Source organism: Sphaerodactylus townsendi, linkage group LG04, assembly GCF_021028975.2.
Source record: "Sphaerodactylus townsendi isolate TG3544 linkage group LG04, MPM_Stown_v2.3, whole genome shotgun sequence".
Classification (NCBI taxonomy): domain Eukaryota; kingdom Metazoa; phylum Chordata; class Lepidosauria; order Squamata; family Sphaerodactylidae; genus Sphaerodactylus; species Sphaerodactylus townsendi.
The window spans coordinates 111,075,405-111,099,958 of NC_059428.1; the positions used below are offsets into that span (position 1 = coordinate 111,075,405).

General features: G+C 45.1%; 1 protein-coding gene across 3 annotated transcripts in view; it reads left to right on the top strand.

Moving 5' to 3' along the window:
* ABCC4 (ATP binding cassette subfamily C member 4) overlaps positions 1 to 24,554 on the top strand; it is a 217,887-nt gene that overhangs the window by 25,719 nt on the left and 167,614 nt on the right. The window contains exons 1-2 of one of the 3 annotated variants that reach the window (XM_048494887.1): positions 12,737 to 12,902; positions 24,198 to 24,308. In XM_048494887.1, the coding sequence (XP_048350844.1) occupies positions 12,826 to 12,902; positions 24,198 to 24,308 (188 nt within the window). In that variant the 5' untranslated portion in view covers positions 12,737 to 12,825. Of the gene's footprint in view, positions 1 to 12,736; positions 12,903 to 24,197; positions 24,309 to 24,554 lie in introns of those variants that run through there. The other 2 variants (XM_048494889.1, XM_048494888.1) reach the window with 2 other exon arrangements.

Below are 24,554 nucleotides of genomic sequence, written 5' to 3' on the forward strand. Positions count from 1 at the left end.
AATCCCAGCTTCCTGTTGCTGGCAGCTCTCCACCAGATGAAACCTCCTCCGCCTCGCCTATTCCTTAGCGGCGAGCCTTCTGCGGGGATGACTACAAGCTGGTGCGAAACCGGGAATCCTCGAACCTCCACCCTGCTCACACGTCAGCCTGGGGAAGGGTCAGCGATACGAAGTCCGCTGGATGGTAGCATCCAGGGACCACCGTTCCGGTATCGCCTGTCCCTCTGGATCGGCGCATCCAGAGACCGCAGATCCTAGGACACTCTGCGTCCGGCGGAACACCCGGTGAGAGTATGGGAGCTTGCAAAAGCAGGGCTTGACAAACCGTTGTGAACTAGGCGTTTAACGAAATGCGGCAGGGTCCCGGTAAGAGAAGGGGAGCTGCGCAAATTGGTTGAGGAGATTGAAGCTCGGTGTCCATGGTACCCAGAGGGGGACATTTGAATCTTAAGGACTGGGAAACATCGGGCGCACTCTTCGCACAGGCCTACGTAGCCTTGATGTCACTGCTACCTGACGTGGAGACAATGTTATGTTGCCATCAGCCTGCAGACCACAAGCTCCCTTGCTGTAGGCCGCCCTCAGCGATCTTTCACCTTCAGTTTCAACCCGGAATTTCTCTATCCACTAAATTGGGCCTGTCCTGTCCTCCCTTCTGCTCCTTAGCCCATTTCAAACTCTCAGCGGCTCAGCCAGCCTCTACTGCTCCGCCTTCATTTCCGAAGCCACTGCACCTCCGTCAGCGCCACGTAATGGCGCGGGTTTCAAAACTCGCAGAACGTATTAGCCACGATCTGCAGAAGAAAGAAACCCTGACGGAGAGAGCGATGCCAATATTCTTGCATTATGCCCGATCCATTTCACAGATACCGAGGGGAGGTGGCGTTGTTGGTAGTTGTCGAATTAATCGCCCAGCAAAGCTATAATAACATCCTCACTGAGCTCCATAAGCGATGCGGGCTGATGGGAGTCACCAGCCCCTATGTGAGAGGCGTACTGGGGAAGTGATTGCGAGGAATCACTTAATGGTTCGGGACGACTGGAAGACCACCTTCCGCATGCTCCTGAGCCCTGCACAATTTGGCGTGATCTGGGAGAGTTCTGCCAGCAATGCTTTAGCAGGGCAGCCGCCTCGGCGGCCTACACCGCCAAGACAGCTTTACGGCTTCGATGCCTTCAGTAACCCCAACAATCAGATTGTCTGCCTGAGGCCACTTGCCACGATTAAGCCTCTGGAGTGCGCTATAAGGCATTTATCAAAGTCCCCAATGCCGGCCAAGCTAGCCCAGAGTTTCTCCACCATCCAGCAAAACCCCAAGAGCCCTATGCCGAAGTTTGTGAACAGGCTCCAGGAAGGCGCTCAAAGGGCAGGTAGATAGCGAAGAGGCCCAAAACGAGAGCTCCTCATGCCGCAAAAGAGATACTCCACCGAATTACCGCGGAACAATCACGGCCTGGGCAAAAAATCCTGAACTGGCCCGACATGCTTAAAGCTTGCCAGGATATCGGGTCTTTAAGCCCATCAAACCAGCCTTCTAGTCGCCGCCCTCTCGCTGCCATGAGAGCAGCCCGAGGCGGAAGTGTCTCAATTGCGGACAAACCAGGACATTTCGAGGAATTGTAGGCTGCCCGGCTGGGGGCCTACAACCCTGACGGAGGGTCTCTCCCCAGAGGGCGAGGCCCCCCAGAAGTCTAAGACCAGGCGCTCCCAATGCCCGCTGGGGAGGCCCGCACTGGCATCTCCCCAGCCGGAACCAAGATCCGCACCTCAAACCCTTCCCGGAGCTCCCCCATGAGATCGTCGCTGCCCCAGCGCAGTAGAGTGATCCCATCCCCACCGAGACCATTGGGCTGGTGTTGCCAGCTTGCCCCCCCTACGTCTATACTTCCTGCTCTGCTAACCCCTTCTACTTCCAAAGTCACTAGCCACCTCCGCGCCAATTGCCCAGAGTGGCCACGCATGTTTCAAAATCTCTGCAGAGTCCACAGTCACTGAATTGCAACAGAAGGAAATGCTGACGGAAGAGAACGCCAACATTCTGGCACTATGCCCAGTCCGTCTCATTATCCAAGAGGACTGCCGCTTTGAACTCCCTCCTCAGAATGCCCCATAGCCAATCTACGGGACAATGAGGCATGGAAAGGGGAAGATGCTTTCGCACAATGGCCTTAAGCCAAAGAAGTCGCCGTGAAGAAGCCCCTTGGCCCTCTCCAGCTGTAAGGTTCAAACCAGATCTCATAGCCTCTGAGCCTGTGCAAAGCCCTAAGCTCAAAGCTCCCAGTGGCAGCAAAATGAGTCAGCACCTCAGAGAGAGCAAAATCTCAAATCAGAGTTGCAATCCTCCCTCGTTACTTTATATGTGCTCTGTATGCCTATGTATGTTCTGTATGTCTTGCCCCCTTTCAAGAGACCCCTAAAGTTTCCCCTCATGGGGGGGATTTTCCATTGCTTCTAAGCTATGCTCTTGTGCTTCCAATTAAAGTTTTCTCTCCTTCTGATTATGTGTGCAATGCCTTGAAAGGCTTACGCCCATTACAGCATCGCCTTAAGCGGGACACAGCTCGTGCGATTGCTCCCCAGGATACCCGATGGGACCTACCAAGCCGCCTCCATCTTAGTTTAAACCTTCAAAACTTTTGTTCAAACCTCTCCTTGAGAACCTTTTTCCAACCGTCCATCTGAGCCTACACTGCCACATTGGCGTGGCATGCAGGATTTACATATGAAGCCAAAATCATTTTCATGCTCCCACATTTCTCTGCTGAGGCGCTCCCTGGCTAGTCACAGTGCCAAGGGGTCTCTCAGCCACACCCTATCTTACACAGCCTCCCGTGAGAGAAGGTGAGAAAGCGAGAGCTCAAACCGGCCAAAGTCCCCTTACGGGAGGAAGGTAGAGCTGACTTCCAAACCAACCCCCTGCCTTCCTTTCTGCACACCTCCCTCTCTAATGGGCTGGCGCACCCCACCTCTAGATCTAGGATCTGATAAAGGGTTTTGCAACCCCTCTCAATTTGCTCCTGTGATCAAAACCTCAAGCCCAGGAACTGTTTTCTTTGCATCTTCTCTATATCTTTCCTATAGATGCTATATTACGATATGACTATAATTGTGAATTGTTCAAGTTGCTTTGCAAAACCCACACACCTTAGACGGTTGGTGGGATTGTTTTACAAACAAACATCCGACCTGGATATGACCTCTCCCTTCTCCCTAAGCCTTCGGGCAATTCCCTGCCTTGTATCTCTTAACGCTTTGATATGTTGCAAGTGATCGTTGTCGGAATGGGCCAACTGCCTAAGCGTAAAAGCTTGGCCAAAACAAGCGAAGGGGAGTAGTTCCCCCAGCCGACCCAATCAAGGTCTCATCCAGCAGACCATATCCAATGTACTCTTCTCTATTCTCTATCTATCAATAAATTGCCCGCCCCACTCAGGGCTCGGGCTTTCCATGCGTCATCCAGCACGCAAAACCCCTGGGGAAAAAGCGTTGCTTGTCTTTTCTCTTCCATACAGGAGTCCAGCTCGCCATGCCAGGCCAGCCCCATCCCGGAGATGGAGCGGGGCCTCCCTGGAGGATCCGACCCGCTCCAGCCCCTGTCGAGGGAGGGCCCTATCTGCCCCCAGCCTGGGCCGAGATGGGAGGGATCTCTCTGGAGCCAGCACACCCATTCTTCCACAGGATCACAGCCCAGCTGCGTGTTCACCCCCCACAGAGCGGCAGCCTGGGCCAGCTGTGGCTCAGAGGTTGATGCCGCGTGTTGCTGCTCCTCATCTACAATCGCTATTCTCTCTCTCTCTGCCGCCCCCTGGCTGAAGCTTGGAGTTGCAGCCAGGGACATTCCTGATAGATTAACCCTTGAACTCTCCGCTGTTCTCAGCCGCTTGAATATTGTTGGAACACGCCTTCTCTCACAACCTTGCTGCATTGAGAATCACTGAACCTACAATGCTAAAGACTATCAGTAGCTCTCCCTACGCTCTTGAGAAATCCATGGACTCTAACGCCATCGCTTCTGTAGCTTTGGTAGTCAAACAGCAAGAGCCATGCATTGGACAATTATGCAACCACGGGTTGCCTTCCTTCCGTACATCATCCAGCCTATGTATCGTTTAGCCATGTTTTATTGCTTACTGTGAACCAACTATTGCTGAAGTTATTGCATGCCTTAATTTTAGAAGTTATGTTATTTGTTGTTGCTGCATTTCCGCCTGTGTCTGCCGGAACTCTCTGCTACCACTTACTCACCATCGCTCTGCCTCAGGCTTCACCCCCCGAAGCCCAAGCACAGCCACCGCTCCCGCCCTTCCCCTCTCTAATTCCCCTTTGCCGGAGATGACGCTGCTCTTCTAGCTAAGGCGGAGTGTGTTTCCTCGCCAACTTCCCTTGTGGGAGTCCCCGGACTTGTTTCCTGTAACACCAAGACTATTGGCCGGTTGGCCTGTGCCCTTGCAGTCCATCAACTCCACCTCCATTGCTCTGGATGCCCTGGCCTCCGAAAGCAGCAGGAACTTCGTCAAGCGACTTTAGATAATCGTGTCCGCCATTGATTATTTGTTGTTATTGCATCACCAAGGTTGTGAGAATGTACATAATATGTGTTGTTTTAATCTTCCTGATAATTCCCAATTGATCCATACATATGAAGTACGTGAGTTGCAAGAAGTTGTATCTAATCTGAAATATGATGTTTTGCCCAATGGGTGGTCCGCCGTCTGGAGGGGGCTGCCGGGAGGATGGTTAAGGGTCTTGTGTGCAGCTCTGCATTGGTTTAATTGTGTGCCCTCTGCTATCGGATCTTGCTTCGTTCAGTGTGTGTCTAATATTGCCTGTAACGTGTGTAAGAAGCCCCTCAATTTCCCTTACCCGCAACCAAGTTCTAATGTTACACAAGCAGCTCGGTCTGTCAGCTTGACCAGACGGCGGAGGGAGACAAGCGTCCCTTTAAATCACCCCTTAGCATTTCGGTCCCCCTTCTAAAATGTAAAAAAGGAGGAGATGTAGTAATGCACTGCTGACCCAGCAGCGCTCGGGGTGGTAGAAACGTTGGGACGCCAACGGACCTTACGGCCTTCTGGTCGCATTCAAGCACGCCCCCCACTCCTCATCCCCTATGAGTCACGGGTCATGAACTGTCTGGCTCAGTCACGAGGCTTAGGGACAATGGTCTTGCCCCAGGTGAGGATTAGGCTCAGACAGCTTGCGCTCCTCTCCGCCGTAGCCAGGTGAGATCATGCATCACATGATGATCTCCAGGTCTCCCGGTCTCCCGCTCATCTCCCTACCCACCTCCTTTACACGCCCACAATGAAACCCTAATAAAAGGTGCCAGAGACCAGCACAGGGCAGAGTTGTCAGGATCACGAAATCCCGCGCTTCCTGTTGCTGACGCTCTCCACCAGATGAAACCTCCTCCGCGTCTCGCCTATTCCTTAGCGACGACCCTGCGGGGATGACTACAAATGCAAATGTTGTATGTACTTGAAAGGAAATGCTTCTTTAGTCAATGAGTAATTAATTTGGGGGATGGACCACCAACAGATGTGATGGCCACAAGCATAGATAGCTTTAGAAGGAGGGTGAGACAGATTCATGGAGGTGAGTTCCAACAGTTGCTACAATCCATGCAGGGCCGGAGTGAGGGGGAACTTTGCCTGGGGCATGTATGCACCCTGCACTCCTGCCATGCCCTTCCCCAGCCCCACCATGCCCCGGAATGCCCCCGCCACGGCGTGTGCCTGGTGCATCGTGCCCCCCGTCCCCCTTGGTGCTACGCCACTGAATCCATGGTGACTGAAGTGAGCCTCCATTTGCAGTGGTAGTAAACCTTTGAATATCTGTGCTGGGAGGCAGCAGCAGGAGAGAGTCTCAGCCTCTATGCCTTCTTTGTTGGTCCTCCAAGGCAACTATTTGGCTGCTATGGAAATATGTTGCTGAACTAGATGGACCACTGATCTGATCCAGCAGACTCAGATTATGGTCTTTAGTAACATAAGAACACAAGTTCTCAAAGAACATAAAAAACAGAAGATGGGGAGAGGAAGCTGCAGGAATGCAATATGAGAACATAAACTCAAACACAAATGAACGGTCAGTGACATAGGTATAGATTTTTATGGTTGGGGCGGGGCCATACCCCACACACCCCTGGGGGTGTGGTCACACCTCAAGTCCCGTTCCCAGCCTCAGTCCTTATAAAAGCAGCTATCCAAGGCCAGATATGGCAGACTCCCCCGCCCTGCCCCCCACTGGCTGGGCTCCCAGCCGGCAGCTGGCCGTCCCTTCTGCCCTCCCCTCCGGGCAGAGGCATAGCTAGGGAAAATGGAGCCCGGTGCAAAATCTGAGTTTTGCGCCCCTCACCCCCACCATGGGTGGCCACTGTGATGCTGGAATCCACCCCCAAACAGCATCACTTTCAATGGTGTTTAAACTAGGGAGTCCAGATTCTCCTTTTAAATCCACTTTCAAGGGAGAATCTGGGGTCCCCAGTTAAAACAACACTGAAAGTGATGGTGTTTTGGGGTGGATTCTCCCCCACCGTGAAACAGCATCACTTTCAATGTTTAAACTCAGTCAGGGGCCCCAGTTTCTTCCTTTAAATCCATGCCGAAAGGGGTGGATTTAGAAGGAGAATCTGGGGAAATTTGGGGGGTGCCTGCTGTCAGGGATGCAATTATTAAGCTAGCAGCACCAAACTTTCAGGGTATCTTTAGGAGACTCTCCTGATGATACCACCCAGGCTTGGTGAAATTTGGTTCAGGGGGTCCAAAGTTATGGATGCTCAAAGGTTAGCCCCCATCTTCTATTATCTCCCATTGGAAACAATGTGAGATGGGGCACCCCTTTTGGGAGTCCATAACTTTGGACCCCCAGAACCAAACCTCACCAAACCTGGGTCGTATAATCAGGAGCGTCTCCCAAAAAATCACTGAAATTTAGGTGTTGCTAGCTAAAAACTGCGCCCCCTGCTGGCCACAAACCGAAAAACACTTAAAAATTTAAAAACCCACAAATGGGGGATTGGAGCTTTGGACATGTAATGGGGGGGTTTGAACCCGAGAACCCCCCCTTACCTACATCCTTGTGAACAGTTTGTTGACCATTTGGCTGTGCTGAACACAAGTTGCTGCCAGCTTGAGAACAAACTGGGGTGCAAGTGAGTATCTAGTTACACTAAGATTGCCCCCTAGTAAAAGCTGAAGTAGAACATCCCTTTGTCCATGGAAGTTACGAGTGATCATTCTCGATAAGTTCTGCAGTCATTCTGGCATGTTAGGTTTCTTTAATACTTCTGGCAATAAAGTCAGATGGCACATTTTGACAACCAGAAATCCTCAGAAAAAGTTAATGGGAAATGATAATTGTTGAAAAGGATTTCAGTTTATAAAGTAGATATGCACAACACACACCATAAAGCAACCTTGCTGAAAGTAAGTAGGTCTAGACCTAGGCAATGTGACAATGGGAGATCTCCTGGAAAGTCCAGGTAAGTCACCTTGGGTTCCCCAATGGAAGAATGACAGGATGTGTGAATGTGATTGATGTGCACACAAGTTATAGCACACAAAAATCCACACCATTGTTCCAGTTGCTCATCATGATAAACTGTAAAACCAAGGCTTTTGTCATGTCTGTGGAGGAAGGGTGGGGAATACCACTGGAAGTGTGTGCTGCCAGGCAGACTTCAATGAAATAGTATCTTAAGCATCTTAATAGTATCTTAAGAATGCTAGATAAACACCACCTTCTTAGGGAAGGAGACATAGATGCTCTTGTGCTAAGCTTTGCCTGTAGCAGGTCCAACATTGCCATTTTTAAACCATACCTTCAAGGGTGAAATTAGAAAGATCACTCTTTTTACTCACTACAAAATGACCAAAAGGCAATACAACAGCAGCTTTTAAAAAGAGATTATTGATCCTAAACTGCATTAGATAAGTCTAGAATAGATGACTTGAGATGTTGGATTTTTTTTTCAGATGGCATTGTTGTGCCCCAAATAGTTACCTCAGATAATTCAGTGCCAAGTTCATTTTGTACCTTTGCATTCTGCTGACATAATTGTCTGTGAACTGTTGCAAAATTGCCCATCTCATATTTTTGAAAGTATGTGCTTCTGTGAAGAAATACTAATTTTATGTTTTGATCATGCAAAGTGCTAATTTGACATACCTCAGAATCATGGCTGGTGCTTTTTATGGATTGATAACCTCATTTGTTATTACTCAAGTTTCTGAACAGTCTTGAGGTAAAAGTACACCCCTTTAGGAGTACACCCTATTATTCTGACTCCATGTTTTGTAGTAGTTGACTGTTAAATTCTAAATATGTTTATTTAGGAATAAACCCCAGTGGAATTTTCTTTTTAGTGAAGGGCTTAGGCTGCAATTCTAAACCCAAATTCTAGATATCAAGTTCCTTTGAACACAGTGGCACTTACTTCTGAGTAAACCTGTGCGTGTTCAGATTTCAAGACATTTCAGTTCAAGTTTTAAGTACTGCTCAGTCTCTCCAAAGATTAGCCCTGGCAGGTTGCCATGACAGATTCTAGTAACTCTGTTCTGGTGCTTACATTTAAATTGTTTTTAATAAAGCCACACAGTCTTGACCATCTCTCTGCACATACCTCTGTTCTTGTAGTGCTTTATATATCACAGCGGCAGACTTAGCTCATACATTGCATACTTTTTGCACTTGTGCTATATGGCACCTATTGTGATCAAAAAAATGGTTGCCCTTCCAGTTGTCAGTTTGGATACTGGCCTCTGGGACATGTAAAGTTTTTGTGTGCATGAAGAGGAAGGGAAATACAATTCTCACGAGGCTGTATGACAGTGTGCATGCAAGAATTGATCCAGTTCCAAGCAGCTCAAAAGCCATGGACAGAGTCAGCTGTTTTGAGACTCAGAGACACCAGAATAGTAAGTCTCAATTGAAAATATGAAAGGTTGTTTTTGAAACGTACCTTTTAATTTGAAAGGGGGCAGAGGCTAACCTGGCAGGAGCAGTGGGACATGTGAATGAATAGTGATGCAGAGGGGAGGGAGCAGAGGCGTAGCCCTGTGGGGCGTGGCAGGGGTGTTCTAGGGAGGGGGCGTTCTGGGGCAGGACAGGGGCGGAGGACGCAGCAATGCACCAGGCGCTTTCCCCCCCTTGCTACGCCTCTGGGAGGGGGAAGTGTGTGTGTCTGTGGAGCAACTGCTGCAAAAAAACTATATAGATGCAGGTGGGTCCTTTCTGTAATTGGATACTGCTTCAGCTGTCTGGATTAGGGGGGTCAAACTTCAGGTGGGGCCTGGCAATCTCTTGGAATTACAACTGATCACCACATGACAGAGATGGGTTCTCCTGCAAGAAATTGTTTTTTGGGGGGACAAGGTAGACTTCATGGCATGACATTGTGCTGAAGTCTCCCTCCCTAGGCTCACTTCCAAATCTCCAGGAACTGCTCAACCTGGAACTGGCAATCTTATCCACTATATTGTCATGGTCAGACTGTCTCACCAGCATTTGCGAGGTATAGGCTGAAATCCTCAGTCAAGAGGGTGGTCTTGGGCCAATCGCTATTGCTCAGCCTAAACTACCTCACAAGATTGAAGTGTGGATAAAGTACAGGATAGAGTGTTTGTATGCTCTCTCTCTCTCTCTCTGTTCCTGAGCTCCATGGAGAAATGATAGGATACAAAATTGAATGTTCTTAAATTATAATAACCAATTTTGTGAGTTTTTTTGAAATGATCATGACTGAGGAGATGGGGTTTTCTCAGTTGAGACGCTCCCTGCCAAATGTGCAGACAAAAGCCATTACGGATACAGGCTGCATATTTTGGGTGGGTATTTTGGCAGAGATTTACCTTCCTTTAAGGAACTGTTAAACACTTAAGATAAACAACAGTAACAAAGGGATTTTCAAATAACTGAAAGATTTAGTGGTTTGTTCTGAAGCCCAATGCCATGCAAAAACATTTCAAAGAGAATGGTCAGTTTTAGAACATTTGCTTGTACTAAAATTGGGGAGAAACCTGATTACTCTATATTTTAGCAGGTTGTTGGTAACTGAATGCATTTTGCAGATTGTGTCCATCATGGCTACTGGTGCACCCCATAATAACCAGAGTTCCATATTGGTATGAGAAAAAGTATACCACAGCTGCTGAGCAACTGCTGGACCATGTTTACTCTTGAAGCAAAGAGCCAGTGTGAAAGGTAATTAGAGCAGGGGTCTCCACATGATCCATGGACACAATGGCATCCGCCAACATCTTTCGTGACACGTGTCAAGTGTTTTTAGAAAACAGGTGGGGCCAGATGGGTCTTTTGTCCAACAGGGCTTCTGACTGCACGTGCAGCTCTTTAGAAATGCTGCTTTGGCAGCAGCTGCCACCACAATACAAAGATCTTCGCTGTGTGACTGAAGAAAAAAAAACTGTACTGAAGAAAAAAGATAACCATTAAAAAAGGCATCCTGTTAAACAGATCTTGTACCTGAAAAGTTAACGATTTACTATTGAGAGTTATGTGTAACCCAACTCCCTGACACTTTGTGGTTGGCCTTGCCTCCTGTGGCAGCCATTTTGTGATGGCACCCACCACCCTGAGTTAGAATTCCAAATGAGCCTACAGACTCAAAAAGGTTGGGTATCCCTGGGTCAGACTAGGATCTGGAGCTCTCAAATGCTTATTCTACACTTTATCTTAGCCAAAAGGCTGAGAAGCAAGTAGCAAGCCTTCCCCCTCCCTTACCCTGACATGAATGGTCTAGGATAGCCAGCTGTCAACATCTTGGAAAGTAAGCAAGGTTGGCTTTATTTATTTATTTTATTTTATTGTTGCATTTTTATACCGCCCTCCCCCGGTACTTTGATGGGAAACCATCAGGGATGTCCAGGGTTGCTACAGAGGCCAGCAACATGCAACCCCTGGGCACTTTCTTCCACCAAACAAAGGGTAAACATACTTGTATCTCTGCAAGAAATATGGACATCAGTCTCCATGTTGGGCAAAACCCTTAGGCAAAAGCCTCACTCAAAACTGCTGGGTTAAATAAACTGAATGCAGCAAAACAGGCTTGACAAACCTTGGGGCAATATAGCATGTTTACACAACTGATGACTTCTCTAATTTTGATGACTGATATTTTATTTTACAAAAATATTTCTTACTCTTAATGTAGTTGCCTTTTGCCACTATCTGAGGCTTTTGGAATTCTCTAGCCCAGGGAATTTCCTGCTACAATAAAGTCTTCAGGACAAGAGGATCACCTGGGGGTGAGGGGACGACAAGTCTTTTTTCAAAGCCACACTGGTGGTGGATGGTAATTTTCTCTGGCACTCTTGACCAAGAAGTACTTACAAAATTTACATCCAGTAAGCAGAAAAAAAAATCAGAAGTGAAGCTAGGCCTCCCACTCAGTGTTAATAGTTAAAGGCAGATGGCTTGGGAAAGGCTATTAGTTCTTATCGAGGTAATGACGTTTCTTGATGTGCCCCATTTAACTTGAACGTTTTTGTCAGGCTCAGTCTGGGCTAGCCTTACCTTGGATTGGAAAAACAATCCAGGCATGACAATTCCCGGGAGCGTGTTGCCAGTTTCCAGGGTTGAGATCAGTAAACATGCTCTGCCTGCATCCCCGGGGTCAATTTGGATTCATGCCAAATGTACAAAAGAGGATCTGCAGCGCCTTTTATATCACAAATCAGTTGCAATTTAAGGGCACTTTACCCAGGGATTTGTTGTACTACATTCTCTGATCGATTTCATTTGCAGTCGTATGCACATCCTTAAGGGATTCAATCACAAAGGGCCCTTTCACCCCCTTTACTATTATTTTTAATCTTGTAACGATCTTATGATTCCGCTGACTCATGTATGGGGCCAACTTTTCTCTTCTGTGTACTTGGAAGTTTCCGGTGGCATTTTATAAGTCTATTTGAAAAGTAACAACACCAGAGGTGGGATCCAACCAGTTCTCACCACTTCTGTAGAAGTGGTTACTAATTTTTTCTGAGTGCAGAGCAGGGGTTACTAAAGCAACCTCCCTGCCCAATAGGGACTGGAGGTGCGTGTGTGCGGCGGCACCACTGTTTGAATCCCATCACTCTCCGGGCCCCTAAGCTGCAGATCTTTTACACATTCAAATCCAAAACGAATAAAAGCAATATATGTTATTTCAGAGCCGGCTTTTCTACAGCCCAGCTATCCCTGCAATTATTGGCAGTTGCTCCATTTACAAGAGTAGGATTAGGATAGCACCAATCTGCAACGTCTGCACGTGGCTTCGCTTTGGTACCAAAGGGTTGCACGCTCACACCCACAAAACGTTGCCCAATGCTGTCCAATGCAATTTGCGGCCACCCTCTACACAAACCCGGCAGAGTGCCCCAGATTAAAGTGCCCTGCAAACTAGAGCCAGCTACGGACTCCCACCGCTGTCCCGTGCAAATTTTCGGCCACCCTTTACACGCCTCCAGCAGAGTGCTCTGGGTTCAAGGGCACTGCAAACTGGAGCTCGCGCGAGCACCTTCTGCAGCCGCGCCCAACTGCGGAGCTCGCGAGCAGAGTCCCCCGCCAGCGAGGCGATGGCGAGCGCGGCTCTTCCTGCTCCCCGGCCGCTGCTCGGGAGCGCGCAGCGTGGTCCCCTCTAGCGGCCCCCGCAGTTACAGCAAGCGAGTCGGCCCCGGCGGTCCGGGCTACCGGGCGTCAGGTTTCCCGGAAGTGGCGCTACGCCGAGAAGGTGCCGCTTCCCCCGGCAAAAGCCCGGCTTGTAACAGGCTGGGAACCCCACGTGCTTGCAGGGACTCCTGTGTCGGCGGCAGCAGCGGCGGGCGATGGAGGCGCTGCCCGCTCGGGACGACAAGCCCAACCCTCTCAGCAAGGCGAACTTCTGCTCTCGGCTCTTCTTCTGGTGAGTAGCAAGCCTTTGCTCTTGTTTTTCTCATCCCGTTAGAAACGAAGAACTCCTCGCCAAGCCCACGCTTGAGCAGGGCTTTAAATGAGCACGCCCTCGCCCCTGATTGAGTTAGCCCTGGCAGGATTAACCAGTGGAACTTTCTGAGCATGTGCCGAGTGCCGTTTTCTGCAAAGCATGTGCAGAGTGCCCGTGGTTTAAGGGCGCCTATAGGTAGATGTACAATGCTCCAAAAGGGGCGTAGGCGTTCTGAGTCCGAGCACCTTTCATTGTAGGATTTTTAAAAAAGGAAAACGGGCAAAGTTTGTTGTGGGAGATTTCTCCCGGGTTGCATTCACACGTGTCTGCATGTTGTGCCTTATCCGTCCTTTGCTGTGTGTGGGTTTGTCCGATCTGGAAAGACAAAGTGACCAGGATTTCATTGAATCAGACCCTTCTGGCCTCGATAGTGTGATTTTCCTCCAAGCAAACGGTGCTTACTTGGAGTAATCATCAGTACTTAAGGAAAGAAATTCTGAAAGGAGTTTGAGTGTTGCCGTTTTTAGGAAGCTTATTTTCTGAGTGGTGTTGGTTTTTCTGGAAGTTTTCTGAAACTTATGAAACAGGCTGTACTCTGAAGATAGGGAAGGAGAGTAATTCTGATCTTCTGAGAGAAATGTGCTGTAGACAAGAGGGCAAAAACGTACCTAGAGCAGAACTCCAGTGGCATCTTAAAGATTAATAGTATTTATTTGGATTTGAGATTTTCTGAGTTACCACTGACTTCTTCAGATAAACTGGTCGCATCTTGCAGTGGAGCAGCCAGATTTTTTTTGTAGGCAGTTTCTAAGTAAAATTGATGTAAAACTGGTTTTGTCATTCTCAAATGATGTTTCACAGGCCTGGTCGGTTTGCAGCCCTTCCCCTCTTCTCTCATCAAGTCTGTTTTCTGTCTAGAGAAACATTGCTGAATTTATTGAGAATTAGCTGTAGAATGTAAAAAAGAGACTTATCTCAATCTCTAGATTTAACTCAAGGTTCCTGTTTTGCACTTTGTACATTTCTTTAAAGGAGGTTTTCTGCTTGTGGGTTGAGCTTGGTGTGGCAGTTAAGGTGAAGGCCAGGGGTCTGGGAGACCCTTGTTTGAATCCCCATTCCGCCATGAAGCTTGCTGGGTTACCTTGGACCAGGGACCCACTTTCACTCAGCCTGCCCTTCCTCACACTGAGGTTTTAAGGGTAAAATAGAGGAAAAACAGGATTAAAATGTACCAAAATAAACTGGTATAAAGAATATTACTTTGCAGTTGAATAAAGCCCCTTATGTAGCAGCCCCGATGACCCAGACTGGCTTGATCTCTCCAGAGTTTGAAAGCTAAGCAGCGTCAGGAGACAACCAAGGAAGTTCAGAGCACCTCTGCAGAGACAGGCAATAGCAGACCTTCCTCTGCTCATCTCTTTGCCTTGAAAAACCCATGAGGTGGAATCTCATAGAGTTGCTGTGAATCATTTGTGAGTTCGTGGTACATTTTATCTTTTAAAGCTCTTGACGCTACCTGTAGCACAATTCAGAACATTTGGCGAAACATCCTACGTGATTTTTGCTTTACATGTGGGACATAACTAATGAAAGTAATTGTGAAATAAAGGAATTGTTTACCTGTCCCTGCGCTGAAATCATTTCCTTGAAAATGATGCTCACAAAGCAGGAAAAAACATGCTGGATTATGGACTCGATGTTTAGAACATTCCAGAGCAAGGCTGGTGAAATCATTGAGTATAATATGGTTTTTCTATGAGACTGAAAGTAAATATTTATGCTCTTTTGTAACATTCTCTTAATTTTCTGCTGTATCAAATATCACGTGTGACCGATTGCATCCTATTTTTAGTGTTTGAACAGAACTAAAACATTTCTCCTGAAGGTTTTCTTTTATTTAGAAAAGAGGATTTGGGGTTGTTGATAGAAATCATGAACTAATTATTGAGTTTTGGAAGCTGTCTGGACATGAGTCAAGCTCTTGGACTGTCACATAGTTAATTCTGAACGTGGCCCTAAAGTGTGGATCAAAAATTCCTCTCAGCTGGGGAAGTGATACTTCTGCTTGCTCAGACACTACAAGTTAAGAAAGAAAGACTGAAAGAGATCCTGCAACATTATGTCATCAAAGGTCTGAAGCAACCTGGCCAGAGGTGGAGCAGAGCACAGTATATATCTGTGAACTCTCTGCTCCAAGTCCCCCACCCTGGAGTTGGCTGGTAAGGGTCACTTGACTGGTGGGAGTGGGGTGGGGGTGGGGGCAGGGGGAAGGATGCTTGGAGCATGTCCTGCACACTTTCTGCTCCAAACCTTCCTCACTCCTTTCCATCACCTGTCCTTTCCATCATCTGACCAGTGAGGGGGAGGCTTAGGGTGGAAAGTTGGTGTGTACACTTTTTGTCCCAAGCTATACCTTACCACAGTGGGACACCAGGAACAAGTATGGAGGGATGAATGTGATGACCCATTCTAGTGAGTGCATAGAAAACCTCTGCAGGGCTTACGTTCGCACAAACTGGGAGCCTGCCAGCTATGTGTAGAAATGGGCTTCTGCTTGGATGTAGCCGATAGTATAATTGCTACATAATGTATATTGGACCACATGAGGAAAGTACTTGGCACCATGTTAGGGACCCCTGTCTAAACACTAGACCGCAGAGTCTTTCTCTTAGAGTTGTGATTATACAGCACCCTGCTTATGTGAAAAGAGTTTGAGGGAAAACCTGCATTTCAATAAATACAGTTAATTGGAATAAACTTTAGTGTATTTTCCTTGAAATGAGCTCCTCTGAAATCAGCAGCTGGCCTCTCTGACTTCATTGTGAATGTCTATGATAGGAAGAACTCTTCCAAGGGAGCCTCAGGGGCTGTGTGTGGTGTGCCTCACAGTGTTTGGTGGAAGATGTGAACCAGCCAACCAAGGAGAACATAGTCTGGCTCCTTTCTGAGTATGAGAGAAAGATGCGGCAGAAGGGACAGGTGCCACAGTGACATATCAGAGTGCCATGATGAGTTGATACCTAGGATTTACCGAACCCAAGACAGCCATGACAGTGCTGGAAAAAATATTGAAGTGTCACTGGCGACCAAGATCAAGATAATTCATACCATAGTATTCTCCATTGCTATGTGTGAATGTGTGAAAGTTGGATACTGAAGAAAGCTGACAAGAAGAAAGTTGATTCCTTTGAAGTGTGGTATTGGAGGAGAGTGTTATGGATATCACAAATCAGTAGGTTCTAGTTCAAAGCAAACCTGAACCTTTTTTCCCCTAGAAGCTAAAATGACTAAATTGAGGCTATTGTGCTTTCGTCACAATATGAGAAGACAAGATTCACTGGAAAAGACAATAATTCTAGATAAAGTTGAAAGCAGCAGGAAAAAAGGAAGACCCAGTTATTGACTCAGTCAAGGAAGCCACACTCCTCAGTTTGCAAGACCTGAGCAAGGTCTAACAGTAAACTGTTTTGGAGGTCATTGATCCATAAAATCTCCATAAGTTGGAATCAACTTGACAGCAACCAACACACACTGCTTAGAAAGCAACCTGATCTTTCTTGGAGCATCAAAGCGTTGTCCACTTACAGTGATCCTATAGGCTTTCAAGGCAAGAGACATTCAGAGGCAGTTTGCCATTGCCTGTCTCTGCATAGCCTACCTGGACTTCCCTGGTGGCCTCTCATCCAAGAACTAACCAGTGCTGACCCTGCTTAGCTTCTGTGATCCAATGAGATCCAGCTAGCATGGGCCATCCAGATCAGTGCAGGCTGCTGGTAACCAGGTCAAACCTAGTCAAATCTCAGTAGCTCTGGTTAGCCCTTACCTGGTCCAGGGCTATTTTAACATCTCAGTTCATATCTGTTTTTATAATAGGGTTGGGGTAATCCAGCCTTCAGTACACTGTAGTCCTAATCTCAGTTGCACAGTGTTCCATGGGGACATTTAATACTGCAAATCTGAAAATCTTGTTTGGACTGAGTTTTAGTTTGCTTACAGCAGGGCTAACCAGTTGGGCATTCTGATGATTTTCTTTGATGTGTTTGCTGAGAGAGTAGCCTGCAGCTTTGTTTTATCAGCCAATCAGTGCCACTTTGGGTATGATTCAGCAGAAGCTGTTTAACCTCAATAAACAAAGTTATGCTGTATAATTAAATGATTCTCAAGTGTATTTTTTGATGAACTTAAAAAGCACACCATAGTTCTCAACAATTAAGAACATAAGAAAAAGCCAGCTGGATCAGACCAGAGTCCATCTAGTCCAGCACTCTGCTACTCGCAGTGGTCCACCAGGTGCCTTTGGGAGCTCACATGCAGGAGGTGAAAGCAATGGCCTTCTGCTGCTGTTGCTCCCGATCACCTGGTCTGTTAAGGCATTTGCAATCTCAGATCAAAGAGGATCAAGATTGGTAGCCATAAATCGACTTCTCCTCCAGAAATCTGTCCAAGCTCCTTTTAAAGCTATCCAGGTTAGTGGCCATCACCACCTCCTGTGGCAGCATATTCCAAACACCAATCACACGTTGCGTGAAGAAGTGTTTCCTTTTATTAGTCCTAATTCTTCCCCCCAGCATTTTCAATGTATGCCTTCTGGTTCTAGTATTGTGAGAAAAAGAGAAAAATTTCTCCCTGTCAACATTTTCTACCCCCTGCATAATTTTATAGACTTCAATCATATCCCCCCTCAGCCGTCTCCTCTCCAAACTAAAGAGTCCCAAATGCTGTATCATTAAGTATCATTGTGTAAACCAGAAAATGCACCATAGTGCTTAACAGTAAAGAATCCCAGAAAGCATATACAAATACATTTGTCAGTCTACTGCCCCACTAAGCTAACCGAAACCCAGTTGTGAACCGGTCTTGTAATACTTCAAGAAGCTAGTGGTAGGTGCAAAAGTTTTCAGTAATGTTGGGGTCCATAAACCTTCTAAGTTGTTCCAAAACAGCTCAGAATCAACTCTCTGGAACCATCCTAGACAGTGGTCTGTAGAGGGAACTTGCAGGGGTAGGGAACAGCCTTATCAGTTTACCAGCATGGGCTCTCCAGGCCATGTTGACAGAGGCTGATGGGAACTACTAGATTCCTGAACATCCCAGCCCCTATCAGCATGGTTCCCAACCCTGGTGCCATGCTGACAAACTGATAGAATTAATGGATTCCCTGGAAAGCAGGTCTGAATAGAAGCTTCAAATAGCGGCCACAAATATCCTTCAGCTGGATTAAATTCATCGTATTTCCTTGGCTGTATTGTTAAAATAGGTGAAAGTTGCTCCTCTCTTTAAAGGTTTTTCTAGAGGAAAGTCCTGCCAATGCGTCATTCATCTCCAACTGGCTTGCTGCCTGCCAACAGAATAACCACATTTTACTGTGCGTGCCGCTGCGGTTAACCAGACTCTGTTTCCAAATAGCTAAACAGATGTTACTCTACAGTTGCCATGTTTATCAGTGGGAGTCCTGGTTGTCCGTCTAGTGTTTAGACAACTTCGTATTTCCGCAGTTTTTCTTTTGATATGTTTGTACCAGCTCAAGGGATTTATAGCTTCCGAAAATAATTTTCAAGGCTGGATGTGCATCTTGGTGTCCAGGCAACATGAACCTCATGGTTGTACATCTGGTTCTTCTGGTTCCTTTAGCATTTTGTGTTTCAGCTGTCAACAAATGAAATCTGCAAGAATCAAATTCACCTTGTTTGTGTTTGCTGAATCATGGATACTTTTACAGTCTTTACTGGCACCCCATTATGGATTAGTGCTATTACTCATTCTTTGAACAGCATCCAATCAAAATTTTTGTGCAGAATTTTGGGGATGCCAAATTGTGTTTCATACACTGCCTTGTACATTGGAATAGGTCAGAGAACTTTTGAAACAATGGCTTGGTTGAGGACATTTAAGTTCTGGCTCCGTATTCACTATAATACAGACTCCTCTAGTTTAATTTTTCAGTCATTCATGAATCTGACTATTCCAGTTGGCTAGCATTCATCAATAGTAAAATTAACGCAACTATCTATTGATACACTCTGTGTTCTTTCCGTCTTTGAGGCTTTCAAAAGAATTAAATGCAGACTCTCAGAGTTAGATTCCCAAAATCTGTTTAATGCTGCTTGCAAGACCTGCTCTTTTTTGGGTTTGGGGATTTCAATTAAATATGGTCAAGCTGATGACTATCTTAATTGCCTGCAGAACCCTACCCAATGCAGAGCTGTCTCCCTAGCTAGATTTAATGTTATGCCTTCTGCATTACTGTATCGAAGGTTTCAGAACATCCCTCAGGAAGAGAGGATGTGCCCCTGTGGGGTGGGTGGTGTTCAAATTGCAGTTCACGGTTTTTTGTCCTTTTTGTGAGGTGATCCACGAGAAGTTTATAAACCCCATTTAAATCTATAGAGTTAGACTTCCTGATATTTTAAAGCTTTCTTATTTATTAAATAATTCTGATCCAATTATATGTGAAGATGTAGCTAGTTTCTTGCAAGCAGCAATAGAGCTTTGTCATGGTGCTAATTTATAGAACTTTTTATTACAGTTCCCATTTTTTAAGTGATACCAGGACAGATTTAATGGGTTTATTTCCTTTTTTCCTCTTTTAATAATATTGTATTTTGGGAGTTTTATAACTTAATTTTAAATAATGTAAGATTTTTTTAAAGAACATGTGTGCTGCTAATACTTATGTGATGCCAATAAAGACTATGAAATGAATGGAGCTTATACTGAAAAAAAATTGGATCATCAAACAATTGATTTGGACTAGCTCTTGAATTTTTTTAGTAGTTTCTGAGGAGTTTGGACAGTAGCCATAACATTGCTTTAGAAAGACTGATTGTGCATTCTTCGAAAGCGAAGAAGTAGAGGAGGAAGAACAAGAAGAGTAATAGTAGTAATAGTTTGGATTTATATTCCACCTTTCTCTCCTGTAAGGAGACTCAGGGTGGCTTACAAGCTCCTTCCACTCCACACAACAGACACCTTGTGGGGCTGAGAGAGTTCTGAAGAACTGTGACTAGCCCAAGGTCACCCAGCAGGAATGTAGGAGTGCAGAAACACATCTGATTCACCAGATAAACCTCTGCCACTCAGGTGGAGGAGTGGGGAATCAAACCTGGTTCTCCAGATTAGAATCCACTTGCTCTTAACCACTACACCACGCTGGCTCTCTCCCACATCCCAAGTTTTATTTGCATTAGCCATGTGCAACTTGTTGAACACAGCCCACGTGTCAAGAGAAAAGGCAGGGTATAAATATTTTGGTAAATAAAATTTTAATAAATGTGCAATGCTGGGTACTCCTACTGTTGAGTCCTGGGCTTGCAACACAAAGAGGAAGGGCGTTTCTTATATCATGGGCTGCCTTTGGCTTGGTGGATCACAAGTTATGCTGGTTTGGTCTAGAAACTCCTCACCATTTAGAAATACTGCTGGACCCACAATTGTATCCTAAATGTATTTGTTGAGTGAGGAGAAGGAGTCCTTAGGAGATCCTTAGGAGATCAATTGCTGCTTTCTACTAAGGCTTAGGTTTGCAGCCATCGTTCAACTTTCTTCCAGTTGACTTGCAGGGCTTATGGCCTGGGGTTGCTTTCAGTGGAGTTACATCACCTCCAGGTTATCTTACATTGATATGTGTTGTGACTTTGAAGACTGGATGCTTCAGCTTGTTTAGAAGACAGCAGAAGATTACTTGTGTGTGCAAACTTTAGAGAATGTATCTGGTCAGACATGAAAAAAAAATTAGCTTCCAATTTTGGGCTCCATTCAAAGTACTGGCATATACTCTGTGTGTGTGTGTGTGTGCGTGTGCGTGTGCGTGTGCGTGTGTCCGTGCCATTGCATTTGTCATACTCCAGGTATACCTTGTAGGACTCCCATCCAAATACAAGCCAGGGTCAAGTCTGGGAGTATGTGAGTGGGCCCAAGGTCACCCAGCAAGTTTTCATGGCAGAGTGAGGATCCAATATCTTAACCACTATACCTCGCTGAATCCTCTGGCATATGACCTACTGCGTTAAGCAAAGTTGGAAGCCATCCTCTGATCTAAGGAACATTCCTCTAACCTAGTTGGTTCTTCTTCAATGGAAGAGCCAAATTGAGTCACTGAGGTGAATTATAAGTATAGGAAAAGTTGGAGGAATGGCTGGTAAGGTAGGATACCGGCTGTTGATCCTTAGCTTGGTTCTTAGCCTAGCTATAACTTTAAAGATTCTTCCGTATGAACTAGTCTGTTAGATTTGTCATCAACAGATGAACTCCATGCTCATCTTCAGAGGTGAGATGGAATACCCTTTCTTCCACTTTGCACCTGTCTGGTTGAGTTTTTGATGCCAGGTTTGGTTTTTTATCCAGGCATTTTGTTTAATATTTTGTTGAAGAATGTGAATCTTCTACCAGTGTTTGATGTTGCTGTTTTATTTGAAATGGTCCCAGTTCGTCTGTTTCAGTTGTTAAATCAATTTCTGTTGGTTTTACTTTGTTTTGTATCTTTTGCCTTTCATTTATGGAAATTTATTATCTTTGAACCTGAATGTTTACATTCTTGTCAGCCACTTTGGAATTTTCTAAAACTATTATTTTTTTAAATAATATTCTTTATTAGAAATTTTTTTGGCAAAGTTACAGAGAATCAATAGATACAATAGATACAAAAAAAGAGAGTTTAAAAAGTCTCAGTTTCAACCATCAAAATAATTTTATAATTCCTTGTCTTGAATGTGTAAAGTCTAAATTTCTTTACTTTATGTTTATCATATCAAAATATAATGAAAACCAAGACTCAAGTAGAAGAAAAATATTTGGAGAATTAGGAAAGACCGAAAAAAGAAATAGTTATGAGGTTACATACCGTTAAAGTCACGGTATTATATTTCTCTGTTAGTTCAATTTGAATTAATTTCTAGCTTAATTCATTGTGACTTCACCTTCAGGAGCAGGTCATAGCCTGCCTTTTCCTTAGTTTCTATATATATATATTAAGCTAACTATATAATACTAAATGTTACACTATCTTAAGTTTCAATCCTTCTAAACTATATATATCAACTTTCCGTTAACCAATTTCAATTTATATTATTCTCCTTCTGGTCTTATTTTTCACCTGTATATTGGTTACGTCATAAAACATTCAGTAACATAAAAAAAGCTTGTATACCAATCAATTAATATTCAACACATATACTAAAATTGGAACGATACAGAGAAGATTAGCATGGAATTTTCTAAAATTATGAATGATAAATTATGGGATGATAGTGTCACAATTATGAATTACAGAATGTAACTGTATTTACTAATAACAATCCAATCCTCTACACCTTGGAAAGTATATTCCCGATGTATTTTGATGAGCTTTTACCTCATGGTGCTGTGAGTTTCCAGTTACCAAATTGTTGATTGCATTGGCTTCGAGAGTCCAAAAAAAACTAGAGCACGTTAGAAAGAGGAGCTAATTGTAAGACATTTGTGAGAGACATCAGTATTGATATTCCTGTTCAGGAAGACTATCAGTATCTGCTCTAGGCGTTGCTGCAGTGGGAAGGTTCCTGCCTTCCTGCCACAAGAAACCTGCTGCCTTTGACAACAGGCCAGTTCAGGATTATCCAGCATGGTGCCCATGCCTTCTTCAACATGGCCAATCTTTTCAGAGAGTGGGTGGAGCCACTGGAAGGCAGGGCTTATTTCTGGCTCTTTTTCCTTCCACTGGCTTTAGTTTCTGTTATTCTTCCTTCTCTTTCTCCCTTTACTCGTAGGCTTTCTTTCATTTCTTTTTATTCTCTTTTTGCAATACTTTTGCAAAAAGTAAAAAAAAACGTATTGAGTTTGACGCTGCATCCTGGGGCAACCATTTTGAGGTGGTGCTGACCACCCCCTCTCAACATTCCAAAGGTGCCTGCTGATTCAGAACATTTGGGGACCTTTGGCTTAGTGGAAAGACTGACTCTGTTGGGAGACTGAGTGCTTAGAGTGTAATTTTTCTCAGATTTCAGTAGAGGCAAGCGTTAAAGGGTCACTAATTAAAAAGTGAGGGAAGATTTCAGTGGCAGACAGAACTTGCAGGGTAATTGAAAGTCCATAGGGCACTGAGTCAGCAAGGCTTTACAACACAGAGTTTCTTGAACAACCAAAAAACAATTTCTGTGGCATGAGCAGTACTATCTCTTTGAACCTTACTGGTTGCAAATGGAGATTGTAGCACCTCAGGTTCTGTGGAAGAAATAAGTGGCAGTGGATGCAGTAAAAGCATTAAAGGACAACCATTTTGTTTTGCTTTCTGAGTACCCAAAGATCTTCTCATGCAGTGTTTTAGTAATTTTTGTGACAAGCCTGTATGGCTTTTGTGACAGTATCACCCCATTTTGCAGATGGGGGAAGTGAAGCTGAAAGAATCGTGGACTTTTCCAAGGCCACCAAGTTGAATGCACAATTGAAGTGGCCTTTGAACGGGAAACTCCCCAGTTTATGTTCCTAATTGCTCCACCAGCTATACAGTCAAATGATATATCTTTTGAATATGGTAAAAAGATAAGGAGGGAAACAGCTTATATTATTTAAGAGTGGAAGAAGATGCAATATTATTGAGCAGTTGTAGAAGGTTATAGGCAGTGGTGGGATTCAAATAATTTAACAACTGGTTGTTTACAAGCACCATTTTAACAACTGGTTCTGCCAAAGTGGTGCGAACCTGCTGAATCCCACCACTGGTTATAGGAATGTATTGTGGCAGAAACTGTGCTGACTGGTATTGGGTCTTGTATTCATAGGAGGAGGAGAACAGATATGTAGGTGATTTTGTTGCATTTTCTGACCCTACTCCAGTTGCCACAAATGACAATATAAAAGCAAGAAAGTGCAGAGAGGGATAAAAAATCCAAGAATCATTCTTCAGTTTGCTGTTTGGTTGTTTGAAATGAGCTAGTGCCCTCTGGCAGAAGAGCTCACATTAAATCTCTTCTGAATTTGGCTTTCTGCTAAATCGTCTTGCAGTTTGGAGAGGCTTCTTGCAGTATTTTTGTTGCTCATCTGGCTAATCAGTGATGTTTCTCTTGTGTTGCTTTTGTTTTTTTCATTGTCAGAAGTTTATGGCAGGCTATGGGCCAGTTTGTAGAGCTGGCACTGTGGGATAGGTGAGAATACATAACCCCGCACTTCATATAGTTCTTGTTGACTGAAGTGTAAAGCCTAAATGAAGGCTGTATCCTATTTTCTGGGTGATTCTTGGGTTCAGTCACCTAGGTGTGCATGTAGCAGGGTGACTGAAATGTTTTTCTGTTGTTTGAACAGGTGGTTGAACCCTTTGTTTGTTCTTGGCCATAAACAGAGACTAGACGAAGATGATATGTATAAAGTGCTTCCAGAGGATTCTTCAAAGATACTCGGGGAACAGTTGCAATCGTAAGTAGCTGAATATCGACTTTCTGTGCATTATAGAGAGATCCTGCACAGTTAATTCTAGTTTGAGCCTACTGGAATAAATGGGCTTAGACTGGAGTAAGTCTGCACAGGATGGCACAATTACAGCCCAATCCAGATTGGGTGGGGATGGCGTCACTCAGACACTGCCCCATCCTCTCCAACTTTTTTTTGCTGAGCAGCAGTTTATAAATGAAGTGGAATACATGGTGTGCCATGGTATTAATG